The sequence below is a fragment of the Diplotaxodon limnothrissa genome, linkage group LG18, assembly GCF_057381915.1.
Source record: "Diplotaxodon limnothrissa isolate DT_005_m linkage group LG18, D_limnothrissa_male_GT1.1, whole genome shotgun sequence".
NCBI lineage: Eukaryota > Metazoa > Chordata > Actinopteri > Cichliformes > Cichlidae > Diplotaxodon > Diplotaxodon limnothrissa.
In genome coordinates this window covers 25,800,298-25,820,648 of record NC_140613.1, presented here as the reverse complement: position 1 = coordinate 25,820,648, position 20,351 = coordinate 25,800,298, and the positions used below count along the sequence as shown (strand labels likewise).

The window sequence follows — 20,351 nt, the reverse complement described above, 5'->3', positions numbered from 1 at the left end:
TTAACAAGGAGCATCCTCTGTGGTATGTGAAAGACTCATACACAGCTACAAAAGCCTATCACCTGCTGCTAGTCACCAGCTAGGTCCCACAGTGCTGTGGGATGGCGTCCCATTCTTCAAGAGAGTATGTTGGTCACTCTGACACGAAAAGCATGTCAAAGCTGATCCCACAAGCATTCGGTGGGGTTGGCGTGTGTCATCTTGGAGGACATAATTCAGTCCTAGACTGTGGAGATATGGGATTGCTATTGGTTGCAAAATCTCATCTTGACATCTCTCTGCATTGATATCATCTGCAATGTTGACAGTCTGGTTTTTCCAGTAAGGGAGATGCTGCCCCACACCATCACACAGCCTCCACCAAAAGCTGTTACCCTACTGGTGCATCCATCAGCATAGTGTTCTCCACAACATCTCAACACTTTGACCCTACCATCCAACAGCTGTAAGCAGAAACTGGACTCATCAATGAACAGCGCTAATCAGCCACTAATCAGGCACCGAAATGTTAGCATCTGGGTTATCTGAAGCTCAAAACAAGAGCCAATAGAAGAACAAGATTTTTGGCAGATAAAATACCCACACACTCAACCAACAAATGCATTTTCCTTACAAATGTGGCACCACTGATGGGGAAAATAAACAATATTTCCAACAGTACAGGATTTATTGCTAAAAAGCATTGTTACAACAAAGAAATGATCACCTACATTTCTTTACTTTTACTTACATAGTAAAATACTATACCTTTGCAAAATGATCCAATAAATGACTCAATAATGGTACGTTTTATTTCAATCATAGTTTTGGGTTTTTTTTACTGTGATGCCGCTGTCTATTAACTAAGACAAAAAAACATTCACACTAAACAGCAGGTCACAGAAATAACTCTGACCTGATCTAACCATGTAACATTTATGTCACATTTGTGTGGGTAATTTACATATTTGAAGACATTTTCTTCAAAATATCCTATTTATTTAATATTTTGTAATTGTGTTGTTGTTCTTGTTGTTGTTTTAGTGGTGACATTACTAGAAATAAAAAACAAAATGACCAAAGGTTCTTAAAAGTGTTGCAAAACGACCTTAAGATCCCCAGGCAAGCTTTAGGGAACACTTCCTGAAGGTCTCTTAAAGATTAATGGTTGTTGGGACTGTTTCATAGTCAAAGAAGCCAGTGTGTACAATAATAACAGGGCTGCCGGCATCAACGGTACTCATTATAACAGTTTCAATTGTTGTTTTTAGTATTGCACTGGAAGGATTAGCAGTATAATGAATAGGAGTGGTAATACAAGGAGCAGTATAACAATAGCAGCAGAAGTACTTGAGGTAGTAATGCGTGTAACTGTAGCAGCGGTACTTGCAGTCCTCTTGTTAGTACTTTGTACCTTTAAGAATTCTCCCGCGCGGGTCTACAAATAAGGAAAGCGACCGGAAGGAGCAGAGGTATTTCGCGCCAATTTGAAACAACGGAACACAGTCAGTCTGAGCGGCACGAGACACGAGCTGGGACGCGCGCGCCGCCGGGGGTCTTTTTTCTTTTTAAACTGTTCTTTCCCGTCAAAGGTGTGTAGTGGCATCTCTGCTATTTAAACTTAAACGATACAAACTGGTACCAAAGGCCGAGGTACAGTTTGACCTGAGCTGAGAGTCCAGGCAGGGAGCTGAGCTGACCGATTGTTTCTCTCCGTCAGGTGTGGTAAACATGGAGGAGGCCAACAAGCTGATTGGTACCGGCAAGAAGCACTTGGTGATGGGGAAGGTAGTGGAGGCTGTGAGCACCCTGCAGGAGGCCAGCGGCATGCTGTGAGTTACCCTCAAGTCACGCTGGAGTTTCAGTGAGGTTGAACGTGAAATGGTCCCATAAAGTGGCCCTCGTGGTTACTTTTAAAACGCTCACTTGGGCTTCTTAAAACTAAACCGTGTGTTTCACTGTTTACATGATTGAAGAGTTTATAGGTGACAGTGCCTCGTGCAGGCTGATTCTGAGCAGGTGTGCAGATTGGTGCAAATGCAAAACGGCAGCTTTTTTTTTTTTTTTTCTCCCCTCTGGTGTTTGAAAATGAACGTGTTTATGCAAATCACAAACTGCCTGCAGCTGTTCTTTGCATGTGAGCAGAAAGCGGTGACATTAGTTTAGCTTAGTGTTTTTCTTAATTTATATATTTCATTTCCATTAGGTTCTGTTTTATTGTTTAAGCTTAAACCTAGTTGGAATAATTACTCGCTAATCCTTTTTATACGCCTAGTTTTTTAACTCCAGGAATCTTTCTAATTTGTTCTGAAGCAGCACGTGAGCAGTAATGGATGCCTGCTTTTCACTCTAAAATAAATGGTAAATTCTTGTTATAGGGCTAAAGAGTTTGGAGACACAGCGGACGAATGTGGCGAGGCTTTCTTCTGGTATGGCAAAGCTCTCCTGGATTTGGCACGGTAGGTTAATCAGGTTTAAACATGAGAAAGTCCAGCTCTTTAAGAGCGGAGGGGCCGCTCTGACTGCCAGACTTGTTGTAGGATGGAGAACTCGGTCTTGGGTAATGCTCTAGAGGGAGTGCCGGAGGAGGAAGAAGAGAAACCCAAAGACTCCAATGTTGAGAGCACAGACAATGTAGACGGTAAGGGAATAATGTGATATTTGGCTCGTTACAGTTAATCTAAATGTGCACACATCATTCCCAACTGTTCTGCTGTCAACAGAAAAGACCAGAGACGAGCTGAGGGTGCAGGTGTACGACGCCATGGCGGAGAAGAAAACTGAAGACGGGGAGAAGGTTGAAGGGAAGCAGAGTGAGGATCCACAGGAGAAGACTGAAGGAGCCGAGGCTGGTGACAAAAAGGAAAACACAGAAAAGGTAGAGGGGGAGGCTGAAAAGGACAATAAGAATGATGAAAGCAAATCTGAAAGTAAAGATAAGAAGGAAAAGAGTGGGGAGGAAGTGGATGCAAAGGACGACTCTGAACCTGCTGCTAAGGAGAAGGAGGGGGACTCTGCCGCTGCTAAGAAGGAGAAGACTGCTGCTAAAGAAGAGGAGCCAGCTGAGAAGATGGACTCTGCTGCTGAAGAGGAAGAAGCAGCTGCTGAGGAGGAAGCAGGTGACCTTTGCTCCTCCTGTCCTGATCCTGGCTTGGTAATGGCAGTGTTAGCTGCTGAAGCATGCAGAGCAGTGTATCTAAACTCATGACATTTGCTTGTAGATGGCGAGGAAGATGAGGAGGAAGGTGGCGACGATGTAGAAATGGAAGGTGATGCAGAGGAGCAGGGTGAAGGAGATGCCACTGGGGAGAAGGTACTGAACAAACAGCTCGCATGTTAAAAAAGGACTCAGCTGACTGTGTGAATTTTGAATTTCATGTTTTCTGTCTGTTCCTCTTTTAGGACAGTGACGATGAGGAGGTGGGTAACCTGCAGCTGGCCTGGGAGATGTTAGAAGTGGCCAAAGTCATCTACAAAAGGTAAAGGAAACACTTCAGAGCCATGATTTTTATCTTATCATTTTGCACCTGCATTTCAAGCTTGTAACCTTTTCCTCTTTGTTCTTATAAAAGGAAAGAGACGAAGGAGGCTCAGCTAATGGCAGCCCAGGCTCATTTGAAACTGGGTGAAGTTTCTGCAGAATCAGGTCTGAACAAATGTGCAGCTTTGCACATAATCATTGTTTTCTCTTTGATGCAATGAGCTTGAGGCTGTGTTGATGGCTCAGTGTTTGCAGCGGTGCTCAGTTTCTGTCAGGACTAAAAGTCTGTGAGCAGCTTGAGATTTCTTTAGTTCGGATTTGTGTACCTAACACTTGGTTGCAACACAGCTAAAAAGTTGCCATTGTGCTGTTTGCCCACTTGGGGGCAGCCTAAATTAGTTGAACCATAAAATGTCTAAGCTTCAACTTTTTGAAATGCTAGTTTTCTGAGTGGATGCTCACATCCACACCCGGTAGTTACAGAACCGGTTTTTTTCGGTCGCATCACCACTTAAAGATCTTTAGCTGATGAAGTCTGTACTGTTCTCAGTTCATTGCCGTGTCCATGCCTGCTGACCCTGAACAGTGGATGAAACTCTGAGAATGCAGAGTTTGTTTTGTTTGTTTTTTTTTTAATACATGTCAGGTGTTGATTTGCTGCTTCTCTTTTTCAGGGAACTATCCACAAGCACTGGAGGATTTCCAGGAGTGCCTGAAGCTGCAGGTGAAGCACCTGGACTCAGACAGCCGCCTGCTGGCAGAGACTCGCTACCAGCTCGGTGTGACCTATAGCCTGAACACGCAGTACAGCGAGGCCATCGAGTCTCTGAAGAGCTCCATCTCTATCATAAAGAACAGGCTTGGTAAGCATCAGCTCTTGGAGTGAAATTAGCTTCCAGAGAATCATCAATGCAATAATTAATACAATTCCAGACAAGCTGCAGGAGATGCTTGACAAAGCCGAAGGTCCAGAGGCTCTGCCAGAGGAGAGGAAGGAGCTGGAGGAGCTCAAAGCTCTGCTGCCAGAGATCCAGGAGAAGGTGGAGGACGCCACTGAAAGCCTGAAGACAGCGAGCGCGGCTGTGAAGGATGCACTGGTGAGTTTGGCATGGAGTTTGATTTAGCTGGAGGACGGTCATCAGAGCACACTGGTTAAAGTGGTGCTATCCACCAAGCATGATGCCTGAATTGTTTTGGTTTTAGTTGTTAAATGGGATTCATAAAATACATGCTCCATGCTGGTGCTTCAGTGACATGTGAAGTTCAGTGTTTCTATTTGTGTTCTGTTGCTACACGTCTTCACAAGTAAACCACTTGGTGAAAAATATTTGGCAACTCGATCCATCATTAGTCACACCTCCCTCTGTAAGGTCCGGTGAACAGCAGGCTTTCGTGAGATGATCACAGCATAGCCGCCATCATTTTGGCATTTGGCTTCTCTTTGAGCTGCATGTGCAATCTGTTTCAGGATGGAGGCTCCACTTCCTCTGCCTGTGATGGTTCCACTGTAAAGAACAGAGACTCTTCTTCCACTTCAGAGGTCAGTTACAAGTTTTCATGGCACACTTTGTGAAACAAACTTAAGCCCAACAGGATTGTAAAAGAAGTGTGATATTTAACTTCCAAACAGATTAAAAGCACATCCACTTCCAATGGCAACACCTCCACAGCTGCAGTCTCTGACATCTCCCACCTGGTCAGAAAGAAGGTGAGGTTTTTTTAACTTGCATTGATGTGGTGTAGCTATAATGGTGAGCCTCATTTTACTGCTGTGTATTGCAGAGGAAACCAGAGGAGAGTCCGGTGAAGGAGGATGTGAAGAAGGGGAAGCAGGACAACAGTCAGCCAGGCGAAACGCTTCTCACTAATGGAGATGCAGGTGAACACGCCAATGATATGGAAGTCGAAAGGTGAGGTGTCATTTCTGTCTGCTGTGCCGTTTACTACTTACAACCTCGAACTTGTCTGAAATCCCGTCATCCTCTGTTTCAGTAAGTGAAGCTGCACTTTGTCTCCGTTCAAGAAGAGATTCACCAGCATAACAAGCTCTTAACTGTCTCTTACACGTTTGCTGTTGTAAATACACGTTTGTTTGTTTGACATTATACTGTAAAATTCAATAAAGATGGTTGTATAAACCTGTGTTAAACCTTCATTACTGGAGCCATGAAAATGTTTTGTTTTCTGGCAGTTGATGAACTGTCCATAAATGTTTGTACTCACCACATAAGTGGCTCCTTTAGTCATACTGGTTCTACAGCATTCTTCAGTCTGACTTACTGTATTTAACCATGTGGTCTGAAGAGAGGATTCAGTGTGCCATGTGAGAGCAAAAGTGCAGTTTAATCAAGAGAATGCAAGAACCTGGGCCTTAGAGCTGATAGCTGAATACACGAACAGGAAAATTTAGCTGTGCAGTAACTGAAAGCCTGCGCTTAGATAAACAAAGGCTCTGTACCAACCTGATTAATATCACTGGTGTTTTTAATTACTAAAAACTTCTGATGCTATTTATGCTTTACAGCTTCCAATACTTCTCCTGGCTTAGTTCTACGTAGGGTGGCTCAAAATTTCTGCAGTCATAAATTTTTGACAAGACTCCTGACGTCCCTGGCTGAAATGCAGCCCCAAACCATGACACACCCTCCACTGTTTTACAGACGGCTGTAGACACCCACTGCCTTACCTCCCTCCTGGTCTCCTATACAAACTGATAATTTGAATGAAAATGTTCAAAATTAAATTCATCACTCCATAAAATTGTTGCCACTGACTTTTAATCCAGTTCTTATATATTTGTAAAATTTGGCATACCTCATCCTTTTGTTTCCCTCCCTTAAAAATGGCTTCTTGACAGCAACACCTGATCTTGATGAGCATTGTCATGTTTTTGTTGCATTATCTTATGTCTTAAGGACATGACTGTAGATCATGTTCAATGAGAGTTAAAAGCTCATTGAGAATAGTGTATGAAGATGTTCTGACTTGATGCAGCTGATTAGATGGTTTGTAATGATTTGTATAAACCACACGACTGGTCACACTTGGTTGTTTCATTGAACAGCAATGTATAGCAGTCTTTTCTAGCTCTTCCCCCTGTGAGGTAAACAATAACGGGAAGACAGACATATAGGAGAAGACATCTTCATTTGCCAGAGAAGAAGAGGTACACATGCAGCTAATTATAGTAATAGCAATAATCACTATGGCTAATTAAAATGCCTGGGCCCTTTATCGTGCACGCTGGCTCACTGGGACACTGAAATGTGAATGAAAATATGAAGCCATTCTCAGTGTTATATAACCGTGGTGCTTTCCCTGCTAACAAAACAAAGCACTGAAGAAAATAAAAGCTCAAACTGAAGTGTCAAAGACATGTAGACATGTCAAAGCTATACATTAGTTCTGAAGGCCAACAAAATCTCAGCATATTATCAGCAACGTTTTGGAAATCATGATGATTAAAGCTGCAGAAGAGAGAAATCTAGAAAAATAAACATCCCTCCTCCTGCAGCTTCCCCCGCTCTCTATTCTAATCCCATCTATGTGGGCTGAAAAAACACAATACTTTAAATTTAAATACTGCATTATCCCACCACTTCTTACTTCCTGTGAGAACAACTTTTTTTTCCATGACTCACCGGATCTCAGCCACAAGTCTGTGAATCTCCCGACATGAACTTAAGCCCAGCCCACAGGACGTGCAGGAATCTCGCTCCCTCTCACACTGAATTTACATCTGCTGCAAGGTTATTAATGTTTTTGTTTCAGATGTAGCCACAGACCTGCTGCTCACAATGTGGGTCACAAAAACAAGTCTGCTTACACATTTCATCCCAAAATTAAAGCACAGCCTCTCAAAGCATTACATATGTGGGAAACTGGAACTTTTCTATAACAAAAATGTTTCAGTGTTGCATTTACTGATCTACAGCTGTTTTTCTGCTACTCTGTCCTTCAAGAAACAACAATCGTCCTACAGGAAATACTGGCATCATTTGGACTCCATCTACAAATAGTCACATGATGTGTGGACTTAAAAACACCACAGTAGCCAGATTCATATTGAAACATATCAGCTTGTCAGGAACCAATTTTTATTAATATCATTAATAATGTGTCATCAGCATCATCAATGAAATGAGTTAGTCTGTTTAAAGCAGAATCAAGTGTGCATTCATTGCCCTTCTTTTCTTGATGAACACTTCAGTTCCACAAAGCGAGGAAGAAAAAGGAAGGGGAGGAGACGGAGGGTTTGTGGGTGTGTGTGTGTGTGTGGAAAATCGGTCAAAAGAGGGCAGGGACTGCAGTGAAGGAGGAAACGCAGGGAAAACGACGTCTGGCAGAGCAGGAATCTCCCCCTTCACTGGGATATGATTGGTTTTTCCCTTGTGCAAGAACAACAAAAACAAAAAAACAAAATCAAAAAAGAAAGATCTTCAGAATGGTGCTCTAAAAAACAAAGATGACAGAGGAAAAGGGGAATTGCTTGCTGGGATGTGGTGTTGGCTGTTGATGTGTTGTTGGTATTTTTTCTTCTTCTTCTTTTTGTTCCATAAAGCCACGTTAGGATTTGATGCAGTCGTCGTCATCAGAGGTCTGGCTGCTGCTACTGGTTTCGGACTCGGAGCCCTCCTCGACGTGTGCCTCCGCCACACTCCTCCAGGGGGTGAAGTGGAGGGTCACACCCCGTGTCCTCGGGAGAACCCCATTCCTTTGAATGCCGTTCCTCTTCAGCTGGTCAAAACACAATCACGTCGTTTAATGTGTGAGACAGACTGAGTTGAGCTAGACGTAAGCAGAGTCAGCGTTTCCTCTGAGAGCTCACCTGTTCAGTTTTAGTCTGGAACTCTCTCAGCTCGTCCTCTGTCAGAGGCAGGAAGTTGTCATCATTTTCTGGGTACTCCTGCCAGCCCATGGCCTTCAGCAACCTAGATAAGCATAGTAATTTTCTGCTTAGCTGTCTGTGTGTTTTGGCCTGTGTGTATATATAAGGCTGTTAGCAGTGTCCTACCTGTGCTCTGCCTCCAGGGAGCTGGACAGGTGTTCGGTGTCTGAGTCACTCAGAGAGTAAGACAGACCATTCTCATGACAGCCTTCCTCGCTGTAGGCTTTGGGCTCTGGGGTGCTGCTTTCACCCTGCAATAATTATTTTCAAGTTTAGCCCCAGCTGTCCTTTATGTGCTGACAAAAAGCTCTTATCCAGCACCATAACATTACATTTCACACATGACTTCTATGTGCAGAGAATGCAGAGGCCATGATCGTGTTCCACATTCAGCAGCACATTCTCTTAAAGTGTATCTATTATGCTAGTCTCTAGCTCTACATTTTGATTGAGGTTTTAAATGATCTACAGTTAGGACCTGTGCAGGTCCCCTTCCCTAATAATCCCTTCATGTGATTGGCTGCCTATTGCCTGGCTTCTATAAACAACCCACGAGCTGTGAGGCACACTTCCTCGTATAAGGAACCATGACCATATACGGAATTTCATGCAGCTTGACACAAGCACAGAAGAGACGTAAAAAGAAGAAGCAGTGTGATGAATTTTGCTCTGGCCCTGTGTTTAGCTTAATGGGTCCCTTTTAATACTTTGGGGGGGAAAAAAACTAAATATCCAAACTGCTGCCTACCTCTCCTGATGTTCCTGGGCTGCTGCTTGTTGTCAGCTCTCCAGTGCCTTCGTCCTTCAGAGCTCTCAGGAACTCGCTCTTACGGTCTGGACCGCGACGCATCAACTTCAGCCGTGACGGAGCAATATCTATGGGAGGAGTCGTGCTTGAAGGGTGCTGCAGGTGTGAGCCGCAAATAGTCATGAAGTGACAGAAAAGGAGAAATAAAAGTTACTATTATTCTTTTTGTTACCTGAGACATCAGTGCAAGAGATCTAAACTATCTGTTCAACTGATTTCAAAGCATGGCAACAATGACACATCTGTAGTAATGGCAAAGCAAGACCTTCACAAAACTGCTTGCTTTTTATTGGGGTTGCTTCATCCTTCTTCTCACCTCTTTTGTAGTATTGTGCTGTGGTGCACTGACTGGGGTGCTGGGTTTGGCTGCAGAGACGGGGCTGGTGAAGACTGAATCTCGGCCTGGCATGTGAAGACCAGACTTTGTGATCTCTCTACCACTGGATTTCCACTGGGTGCTCTGGAAAAGAGGACATGAGAGTGTTTAAAAACTCTTTTACTGCAGGCTACCATGCACGCTGGCCAGTGCACCGGTGTTATCTCTATTATGCACATTTGCTTGATAAGCAATTCTTCTCTCGGAAATTGAATCAAGCAAGCCGTTAATTAACTCAAAACATCTCGACAGTCATACTTTGGTAGGGGCCACAGCCGGCTTTGGGACCAGGTTCTTGTAGACGCTGGAGCCTGTGATGGGAGCTTTGCTGCCGTTGGTTGGCAGGGCAGCAGCAGTGGCAAACCCTGCAGAGAAGGCTGTGCTGGGATCCTCCTTGGAAATTTTTTTGATAACCAGCATTTTGGACACCATCTGTTTGCCACTCGGTGGATTTTCTGGAACATAATCAAGACAATCAAATTAAATCTTAGAGATGATGGTGCAAGGGAAAAAATCTTTTGTCTTTTTGAGCACAGAAATTGAGTCAGGGCGAAAAGCTTACCCCATACTCCAGCGTGGGGAGCGACTGCTCGTGTCTGAGCCCCAGGCTTTCCAGTTGTTTCAGGGTTGAGCGAAGGCTAAAAATAAAAATAAACAGGTGCCTACATTAAATATGTAATCTTTCAAATTTTGTAATTACAACTTATGTTTAAAGGCAATAATCTGAGTACAGACTATGAGGCATAACACTCATAAATCCTCTTCTGCTTCTATTACAAGGCAAATATTGAAAAGGAGAAAATGGTTCCAGTAGTTATCCCACTGTAATGTAACAGGAAAAACGGAGGTCAACTACTCACAAAGTCCTCCTCCACAAACTTCAGCTTGTCGTCCTTGCTGTCCTTGCGTTCCTCGTTGGGGAATTTGTCCGGGTACGAGGTGCCCTTGCGGGGATGGAAGTTACCATTGCGCTGCCGGTGCCCCCCCTGCCTGTCCCTGTCGCCTCCTCCCCGTTTGGGGTGGCGTCCCTGGTGGTGGTGGCTGTCCTGGGAACCCCGCGGAGCTCCATGCCAGCTGGGGGTTTCCTTCCAACATGAGGCCCCTGCCAGCCCACCGTGCCCTCCTTTAGCCACCCCCGAGTCCACTGAGTCATGTCTCAGAAGCAGAGAGGGCTGCTGCCATCCATCACCTCCAGAGAGAGACACATACAGTGGAAATAATGACTGTCTGACAAGCAATACCAATGAAATGTGACTTTGACAGCAAGGGTTTCCTCACAACCTTCACAAATAACATCTGAATGCCTTGAATCTTTAACACTATTTCTCTGTGACAGTAATAACCTCTGATGACTCACACTGTGTGCATGTATTTGGTATAAGCAGAGAATGGAGGGACGGCAAAGAAGAAACGCAGAAACTTTTTCCTGGGTGAAGAAATGATTCACCCAGGAAAACAACATCACAGAAAACTGAGATGAAACAGCTGAATAGGAATGTGAGACTCCACACCATCACTGAGATTCACAGAGAAGGTGAACCATCATTATAAAACTGGCATCACACCACATTTATTCTTAGTTCACACAAACGACTGGATGACAGCAGTAAGAGGGGACTGTACAAAAACAGATTTGCAGGGTGGAGGACACCAAATAACAGCCATATTCTACAGAGAAAGCAGAGAGGTGTGTGCGTGCGTGCGAGGGACGATACGGCACCAGCACCACCCATTTACAGCACTGTTATGACACCACTGCCTTCAACACTATAATCCAAGCACATCATATCATTATCCAAGATGGAGACCCAAACTGGATGCTCTTACATCAGAAGTTTATTTCCTGCTTAGATCTTCAGCTACACAAAATGCAAGACTCCAACTCTAGATCTTAAAAACTGGAACAAAAGAATCTAATTCATCTTTCTTTGAGTCTCCATAAAACCCTAACTGTCGATCACTGAGAACATAAAACAAGTAGTCAACGTCACTATCTTTATAATCGCACCTTAGCAGTTTTGAATACAACCCCCCCCCCCCAAAAAAAAAAAAACAATGTAGGTGGCAGCTGACTTAAATCTAAGGATGATTTTAAAGCCTTGACAGACACCTCCACTCCTCCTACATGGGTGTGTCAGCTTAAGAAGTCTGATTAGACTTCTTCTGCAGGCTGTGCTGACAGGTACAAAGTGCACTTGACTGATATCTCCCCCATTTCCTTATTGGTTGTCTTATACTGTCCTACTCACTCTTCATTCACAGCTAGCCGATTTTTTTTTTCTTAAGGGAATGTCCAACATGGCTTCATTCAGCTTTCACCTGACTAGATGTCTAAATCAGAGGGATTCAACCAAGACCCAATTCACCTAAAACTGTCAGACAACAGAAGTCATTACTGCTCATTAGATCATTGTTTTCATTTAATGACTGACCAGTTAAAAAACCCCAATGATAAACAGCCTAGCCAAGTTTTCCACATTCATAGAATTCCTTCAGTCTACTATTGTTATGTTGTAAATTAATATTTACAGATCACAACAGAAAGGTACAAAACTTTCAAATCTAGAATATTTGTAACTAAAAATTAAATCATACATAATTGTCCAGATCTAAAAATAATTTAAATTTCCACCCATTTAAAAAAAAGAAGAAAAAAAAGAAGAAGAAAAAAAGCATTTTTTGTAGAATTTGAGTCATGGCTTTACTGCAAACACTTGGCCACTGGGCAAGACTATACCTTTTAATGAGCCAGTACTGGCCCCCAGGCTTCATGTTTGACACTCCTGAGATTAACATGTACTGTAACTTATTAACAAAAAACTACAACAGTAACACAGTGTGTAAAGACCCAGAGGTTGTGTTTTAGCTACAGCTACACAAGATTGTAAGTGAGCTGTTTATACAGTGTGGCAATGCATTTAATTGGAACAGTGTGATATCTGAAAAAGGTATGACTATGTCATGCATTTTTCTCTCTTCAAAGCCATTCCTGAAAGAAAATACATCATATCTGTACAGTACAATATCCTGTTGTTATACTGTTCATTTTTTAAGCGTTTGTATTGTATAACAAACTGCAGAGGACCAGATCAGCCTGGAATCTGATGTGTGCAGAAATGGGAGAAGCATACGTCCCAGTACATTTGCATAAAGTCAGAGGGAAAGCAGAGGAGGAACACAGCAGAGAGTACTCAGGTTAAAATGTGCTGCATGATATGAAAGGCTTTAAACCACCTCTCTGCAACCTTTTTATTCTTACTGAGAAGTTTAAATACAAAAATGAATAGTAGGCTCCATTCACACTTCCCCTCATGCAGTAAAGCCCCCAGATAATAACAACAGGTTGAACTGTTACCTGTCGGAGGACGCAGGGAGCCATTGTTGAAAAAACCATCAGAAGAGTTGTGGCGGCGGCGGCTCACGGCAGTTCTGGCATCTTTGTGGGGTGGGAGATCACCTTGTTTCTCAAGGTTGGCAGCAGGGGACTGGAGGAGGAGAGAAAGAGAACAGTGTTAATCAAAGCTAATACGTAACAATGCCCAGAGAAAGTGGACAATAACGTAACAGGCCACTGCATAACTGTAACTGAAATTAGAGAATTTTTCACTACATTTTCCTACTTTATTCTTGTCCTGGCGAAGAGACTTAGATTAGCTTAATTCCCATCTGTACTTTTTTTTTCTCTCCTTCTCCCTCTAACTATGAGTCAATCTATTCTTGAGGAGCGAAAGTGGAGAAAAAAAAAAGGAAGACAAAAATGAAACTACATAGAATCGTATAAAACTTTGTCATAAGAAATGTGCAAATGAGAAAACCTAAAAAAATCCAAGCAAACACTGCACACCCAGCTCTTGGTGGTAAATCCTGAAGGTTTAATAATACTGACTAAAAGCGCTCCTCTTGATATGAATCATATCCTAGTCATCGGCTGAGGTTCAAAGATCAAATCAGATTGTGTTCTTCAAGCTTCATGGAGGACTTCTCAACTCAGACACACACAAAAAGAAGCTAAGAAAATGTAGCTTCAGCCTGTCTGGCGTATGCTGGCTAATCCCTTGACATAAATGACACCGAGGTGAAGTTGTGTGCAAGGTGGATAATAACTGTCTAGTATCTCGATTTCACAGAGACCAATGAGCTTGGCAACTGATTACACTAAGCTCCAATAAACCGCTCAAACATGTAAACTACATGCTGAAGATGCTGCTTGGTTTTTAGACTTGGGAATTAACCAGCTTATAAATGTTATTCAGTCAGCATTGTTTTCTTGTTGGCCACCACCTACTGCCGAATGGATAACATCACTTGGTTCAACAGTCAGTATTCATATCTCAGACCACCTCTTTAATTCAATGGTTTTGCATGTCCATGACGCTGATACTGTTATCACCGTTACTGCCCTGATACAGGAAAATATTAATTGCGTAGAAGAGGCTCTTACTTGTGCTGTGAAGACACCGAGAGACTAGGGCTGGGCGATATGACCCAAAATTCATATCTCGATATTTTTTAGCTGGATGGAGATATAAGATATATATCTCGATATATATATTTTTTTAAGCCATAAAGTAAGAACAAAAAGAGAGTTCTTAGTCAAAGCTGTGTCCCAGATGTCACACAGGCACTTTTATTAACATACATCACAGATGTACATGAAAAATTACTCAAAATTAAATTATGAGCATTCATTAAATAATCATGCTCCATAAATAAAAGAAAACAAGGTTGTTTTTGTGCTAAACAAAGAGCTCACAATTGTGCAGTCAAAATGTAAACTAAAAGACGCTGAGCGTAATAACAAAGACAGACAGATTTCACAGCTGCTCTGTTCCCAACTTGTACTGTGTGACTGACAGCCTGGAGTTTGAAATCCGCTTCATAACCACGTCTCTTACAGGTGCCATTTATGGTCCTTATACACACACAGTACGGTAATATTACGTTGATGGACAGTACGTATCACTCCGCGAAGCTCTTCGGTAGCCGTAATGCGCCGACAATCCATCAAGCGGTGCAGCTCCGTAGCTTACCAAAGTCGTACTCAAACATTTGTGACAGATTGCTGAGCGCCGTGTACCACATAAAATCGGTTCGCGGCCATCAAGCACAACCAGAATTCATACATAAGGCGCGCTATCAACTTTTGAGAGAATGAAAGGATTTTAGGGTTAGCGCTGTTAGCTCGTTAGCATGTTTAGCTCGTTAGCACGTTGACGCCGTCCAGCCCCACGCATGGGGCGATGCGCAGTAACTCGTTAACGGAGATTTGCCGTGTCCGTCTTGTCGCTGCCTGCACGTGAAGCGATGGGGTAGGAGGGGGAGTTGTCTTCAGTGAAGGCGAGGCGGAGTAACGTTGCGTAGAGACAAAAGTGGACGAAAGAGAGGCAAACTTGCGGCTCCACAACTATAATTATAACGTAACATAGACTATATCGATATAAACGATATTGTCACATCTTATATCTCGTATAAAAAAATATCGATATGTTTTAAAAACTCGATATATCGCCCAGCTCTACGAGAGACCACATCACATATTACTTAATGTGAGATATGACACGGGCTACTTCTATTTACACATCTAACATAACTGTTAGACAGCTGACTAGGCATCAATGTTGACCCGAAAAGGGATTTAAAGTGGCCTTATATGCCAGTCAGCAAAATTCAGGGGTAAAAATTTAATCAGCCTACAAAAAAAAAAAAAAAAAAAAATGACAGGCTGAAGAATAGAGTGGTAACAAAACACATTTGGTCATCACAAATTTCACTCAAGCAGCATGTGTTGCTATTCTGAAGACCTAGAACCAGTCCCTCCAGGAATCTGACTCCTCACCAGGACATTAAACATCAAACATGGCAAAAGTTTAAAATAAAATGAGATCAGTGAATGTAGGAGCAACACCTGTGAATCAAGAACATAGGTTTCGGAGTTTTCTATTAACTCTTTACTGACTGACTCTGGATTGATGTCAATGACAGCAGTCGCCCCTCGTGGTCATAATGGTTTTATCATTTCCACATCCACAGGTATGCAACAGTCCTACTGGCTTTGAGTGAACTTATTTTTATCATCAGACAGTGAGTGTGAGGCTCGGCACAGACATCCACTGCTACACTACGCTACAATGCACCAACTGCACGTGCACCTTTCGGGCAGACTTCGAGAGGACTTTGAATAAAACTGCCTGAATCTTCAACAGAGCAGAGTCCCCGTTTAATACAGTCATCTTAGGGCCACAGCTCTGGCTATGATCACTGAAGCCCCAAAAACCTATTGTTCTGAACTCAGGTGTGCAAGAGGCAGCCAATCAGGAAAAAAAAAAAAAAAGAGTTGGATTAAAGACAGATTAAAGTTGGATTAAAGACAACATGCTGAAGAAAATTTCTATACATATATAGAGGGAAATGTTAGGATAATAGGTCCTCTTTAAAACCTAATGTGGTACCTTTAGTGGTTACTTGAAGTTGAAAAGGTTTTGATGACCCTCTACTGAACCATGTTCTGACTACACTTTCTGTCCCTAAGCACATTTCATTGCTGAGTGCACACACATGCACTCTCATACTCAGGTGCACAAACACTGTTAAAGGTGTTTGAGCATCAGTGAGAGAGACACTTGGAATCTCCGTCTCTCTCTTTCTTTTCTGTTGTGAGCGCATAAAGTACAAACACACACCGATACGTACACCTACCTTGGCAGGCTGGGGTGTGGAGAAGTTAAGCCAGGCAGGGACAAAGTCATGCTGCGCCATTTAGGTCCAGTGTTTCCGGTCAGTGGATCGAGGCATCAAACCTCATGGCCAGGATCTACCAAAAGATTTTTTTTTAAATTCAGTGTGCAACTGAAAGCACAGAAACACGACTCTCTGATGTAGAATTAAATCCCATTTCTCTTTGATTGCATGTCATCCCTTTCATGTGTTTTGTCTAGCATCAGTTATCTAAAGTTAACTGCTTAAAGTTTTTCCACAAGAGAAGCCAAGGAGTCTTATTCTCAGCTGAAAACATGGATGTAAACATCTTGTGCAGAATAATATAGATATTATATTAAATATATAAGTGCTTGGCATGTTTTAATTCAAATAAATAATTAATTCAAATAAAACAAACACACTACACTAGTTAACATCACGCTCATGCATGTTTGTCCTCATCGGCTGGGTGAAACTTTGACATTACCCCAGAGTCTGTGGCTCTGAAGTCCTCTGCCTCCTCTCTCGGTCCGGCTGGGCTCGGTTCCTCCTCAGGCCTGTTGGCACTGATCAGAGTGTGTGCACTGACAGATGGGAGGCAGCACACCAACAACCTCCTCTCCACCTCCGCCAGGACAGCGCAGCCCCTTTCCCCAGAGGCAGATCCCTTCGTCCAGGGTGAAGCACTTGGAGATATGTCAAAAAACTGCAGGAACGATCTGGAATGGCAATCCAGAGAACTGGCCAAACAGGAAGCAGTTTTTGAAGTCCAAAGATAGGAGTCTATGCAGAACAGATTTTCTGTCTTGAACCAGAAACCAGTCAGTTCTAATGCCAGTCTTGTGCAATGAATTCAACTGATTCAAGTCCAAGCAACTTTTTTTCTTCTTTTTTCTCCAGATAGATTGAATTCCTCAATTTATTTGAACCATTTGCTCATAATCTCATGGTAAGACTTGAAACCTGATTAGACTTGATGCTGATTGGCAAAACAAATTGATTGACTAGTGATTTGTCCCAAATGGGAGGAAGAGCCAGGTTATTATTAATATAAAGAAACAGTCTGTGAAAGTCGTCTGCACTGAAGCATGGACAATGGTTTTTGAAGCAGTTCCACTTTGACACCAGGTGCGTGGAGAGAGACAGGTGTTGTCCTGCCACACTGTGTGCCAGTATGTTTTTTGTGTTGACTCACCTTTTACCGAATCATTTTAAGACCTACTCAAACACATTCAGAAAAGAAAAATTAATTGAGAGACAGTCTTTTATTGGCAATGGAGGTCACTGCAAACCACTGCTCACCTCATTAAAATGGTGAAAAGACTGTCTTTGTTTGGAGAAAATAACTCAAAGGTTCAAAGTCACATGACAATGAAGCCAGTGAAGCCCTACGTTACATTGCCGACATAATAAGTTCTCGTTAGTGAAACGGTGAAGATGTTGAATGGTACATCATAATGCTGTTTCTAGCATTATATATTTTACTCCCATCAAATTATTTCAGGTTTTGACTGTAGCAGGAACAGTGTGGACCTCTGGTTTCATAGATATGCAAAATCAAAATTCAAAAGTTGAGATAGCTTTAGCAACAGCCAAACATGTCCAAAAAGAAATCCTCAAGTGATCAACTACTCTTTTTCCTCAGGAGAAAAAAGTGAAAGTTGAAAAGCCGCAACATCCAAAAAAATTGTCAAGTAGGTCTTTCCTTTCCTTTTTGAAAGTGCTTTCCCCCCCTCACACAGGAAGTTTCAGTGGAGATTTCAGATTTTCTTGCTTTATGGTTCACGGGTATTTGCACAGGACCTGCAATAAATTTTAAAAGAGAGAAAAAAAGAGGTTTGCCTTAAAGCTCTGGGGGTCAAAAACACACAAAATACTTAAGAGTTACTTGCCAAATTAACTACACCTTTCACAAAGTGGACCTAGCATGCTTTTCATTGCTACAATAACAGATGTTCATATTAAACTTGGCAAACATTTCAAATAACGAGATCAGGCTGATCTTGCTTTCATAGACGGGTTTTAAACCCATAACAAGGCCATCTCAGGCACACAGCCACACAGTTCTTCTGGCTGTCAGGACAAAAGCCTCATCCATCTGCTGTTCAAACCCTTTGTTTGCAAGGTGAAGAAAATCAGAGATACGCCGGTTTAAAGGAAGGTGATATTAAAAGGGAGAGCAGTTTCACACAAAGGATGACCCGAGGGTTTCACCGAGGCTCAGTGTAAGTCATACAAGTTTTATTTTGATTGTGAATCATGCAAAGCATCTTTGGAAGAGTCCAGGAATAAAAAGTATGGATGTGGAAACAAACATAATAGGTCCAAATTACCTAACAATACAGATTGATATAAGAACCCAGCAGTACATATAACTTTATGAACTTTTGTTCAGCTTGTGTTCAAACTGTTTTTTTTTAAACGGTGCACTGTAGAAGTTAATTATTTCAGATGCTAAAATTTTAACTGTAAAACTGGGGTGATCAAATCATTAGAAAACACAGAGCAATAGGTCAATAATGCTGCAAAGTATTACGCCCAAAATAACTATAAGATTGTTTTTCTTCTAAGGCTCCTGAATTAATAAACTTCCCAGACAGAGTAGCTAAACGTAAACGATATTGTATGTCTAGAGCTGCATTACTGCAAACAGCTTCAGTTTGTGTCAGCCATTATCACACTATGAAAAACATTCCGCCCTCACTGATAAACTCCCAAATAACTTCCAATTCAAGAGAAATCAGCTCCAGAAAAAAGGACGCTTCTGACACTCAAAGACGTCTTGAGAGATGCAAGAGAGGAGAAAAAAAAATCAATCAGGACTCTGTGATCTCAGATCCCTTTCAGGCTGAAAGCTGGCTCTTTTAAAAACAGTGTCGGCTTTTTTTAAGTGAAATATTTATACCAGTATAAAAATAACATGCACGCTATCTTCCTGTGCGCAGACTGCTGCGAATATTAATGGGCCCAATAGTGTCTGTAAATACGGCACGAAACTGAGGTGACAATCCCAAACACCATGTTCGTACATGCACGAAGGCATGGCTCAAAACCCAAACAACAAAAACCCCACAATATATATGCACCCTTGTTTCACTGATTCGGGCTTGATAGCGTGCACCCACTGAACTATTACGTAACAGTTCAACATCAATGAATTTACCACAGGCACGAGGTACAATGTGCAGCGCACACACTTCCTTCACTCTGAAACAACACTCCAATGAATGGCGGCGGCAAAAACACTTCTACCTTTGGAAAACACCCTGCATAACGCCTAAATGCGCTCAACTCACATGTACACAAACACACAAACAGCAGACCCACCTTAACACAGCATACACACACTTCAACTAAATGACTAGCTGAATGTTATGAAGTTAAAAGTTCATCGAAATAATTAAAGACGCTAAGCGGCCAACAAGTACCACACACAACAGCGCTGTCAGATCTGTCCTAACTCCACTGCTAGCTGACTCTGCCGAGATAACTCAGGTTAACGTTAGCATAGGAATTGTTAGCTAATAGCTAGCGCTATCTAGCCTGTTGGGAAGCCCGAGAAAATTGGTTGGTATTTGAAAGGAATTAGCAAGGCTAGAGGGTTTAGTCCAGTAAACACGGATTTAATACGCCTGCGGTAACTAGAACTGACTATTTAAGCAGTTGTCACGGACATACAATAGAGGTAAACAGACCTTGCTTCGTTGGAACAACACAGTTTCAAAATGGCTACCTTAGCAGCGGCAGCACACATTCATTAGCTTGCTAAGTGCTAGCGAGCTAACTTACAGTCTTTCCTACGATACCTTCCAATAAACAGGATAGTCGTAGATATATGTTGATTCAAATATACACTCACTCTGCAGAGACCAGTGACACTGCACTTTTTTGCAAATATAAACTGCTTTAATCGCAGGACTATCGATGTTTGTTTGGGTTTTCGGTGATCTTACCACTGGCGCTGGCACAGGGGGATTCGAACAGCCTCAACTGTGCTCCATTCACGATCTGTCGTGATTATGCAACTCACTGGGAGTCTAACGAGTTTTTCATCTCAGCAGGCTAAACAGTGCGGCTTCGATGTAATTGTTATAAACTCCGATAAATAAAATATACAAATGTC

At 42.4% G+C, this 20,351-nt stretch overlaps 2 protein-coding genes across 6 annotated transcripts; one reads left to right on the top strand and one right to left on the bottom strand.

Annotated features, from left to right (window-relative positions):
* Positions 1-1,710: 1,710 nt before the first annotated feature.
* On the top strand, positions 1,711-5,459 carry LOC146613782 (nuclear autoantigenic sperm protein-like). The gene is made up of 13 exons (XM_085378577.1): positions 1,711-1,811; positions 2,358-2,438; positions 2,520-2,620; positions 2,703-3,098; positions 3,201-3,292; positions 3,382-3,458; positions 3,552-3,625; positions 4,135-4,323; positions 4,394-4,557; positions 4,929-5,000; positions 5,091-5,168; positions 5,243-5,370; positions 5,453-5,459. Exons 1-13 carry the CDS (start codon positions 1,711-1,713, stop codon positions 5,457-5,459), a joined length of 1,560 nt encoding a protein of 519 aa, XP_085234703.1.
* A 2,089-nt stretch (positions 5,460-7,548) lies between these two features.
* Positions 7,549-20,220, bottom strand: gpbp1l1 (GC-rich promoter binding protein 1-like 1). 5 transcript variants are annotated; one of them, XM_085377774.1, is made up of 12 exons: positions 20,182-20,220; positions 16,716-18,031; positions 16,229-16,343; positions 12,888-13,017; positions 10,393-10,721; positions 10,095-10,170; positions 9,791-9,987; positions 9,473-9,616; positions 9,097-9,252; positions 8,475-8,599; positions 8,289-8,391; positions 7,549-8,197 (listed from the first exon to the last, which is right to left on the bottom strand). In XM_085377774.1, exons 3-12 carry the CDS (start codon positions 16,286-16,288, stop codon positions 8,027-8,029), a joined length of 1,491 nt encoding a protein of 496 aa, XP_085233900.1. In that variant the 5' UTR covers positions 16,289-16,343; positions 16,716-18,031; positions 20,182-20,220; the 3' UTR covers positions 7,549-8,026. The 5 variants fall into 5 exon arrangements, with proteins under 5 accessions (XP_085233900.1, XP_085233902.1, XP_085233903.1 ...); XM_085377776.1 differs by lacking the exon at positions 20,182-20,220 and adding an exon at positions 20,088-20,170; XM_085377777.1 differs by lacking the exon at positions 20,182-20,220 and adding an exon at positions 20,018-20,072.
* Positions 20,221-20,351: the final 131 nt, after the last annotated feature.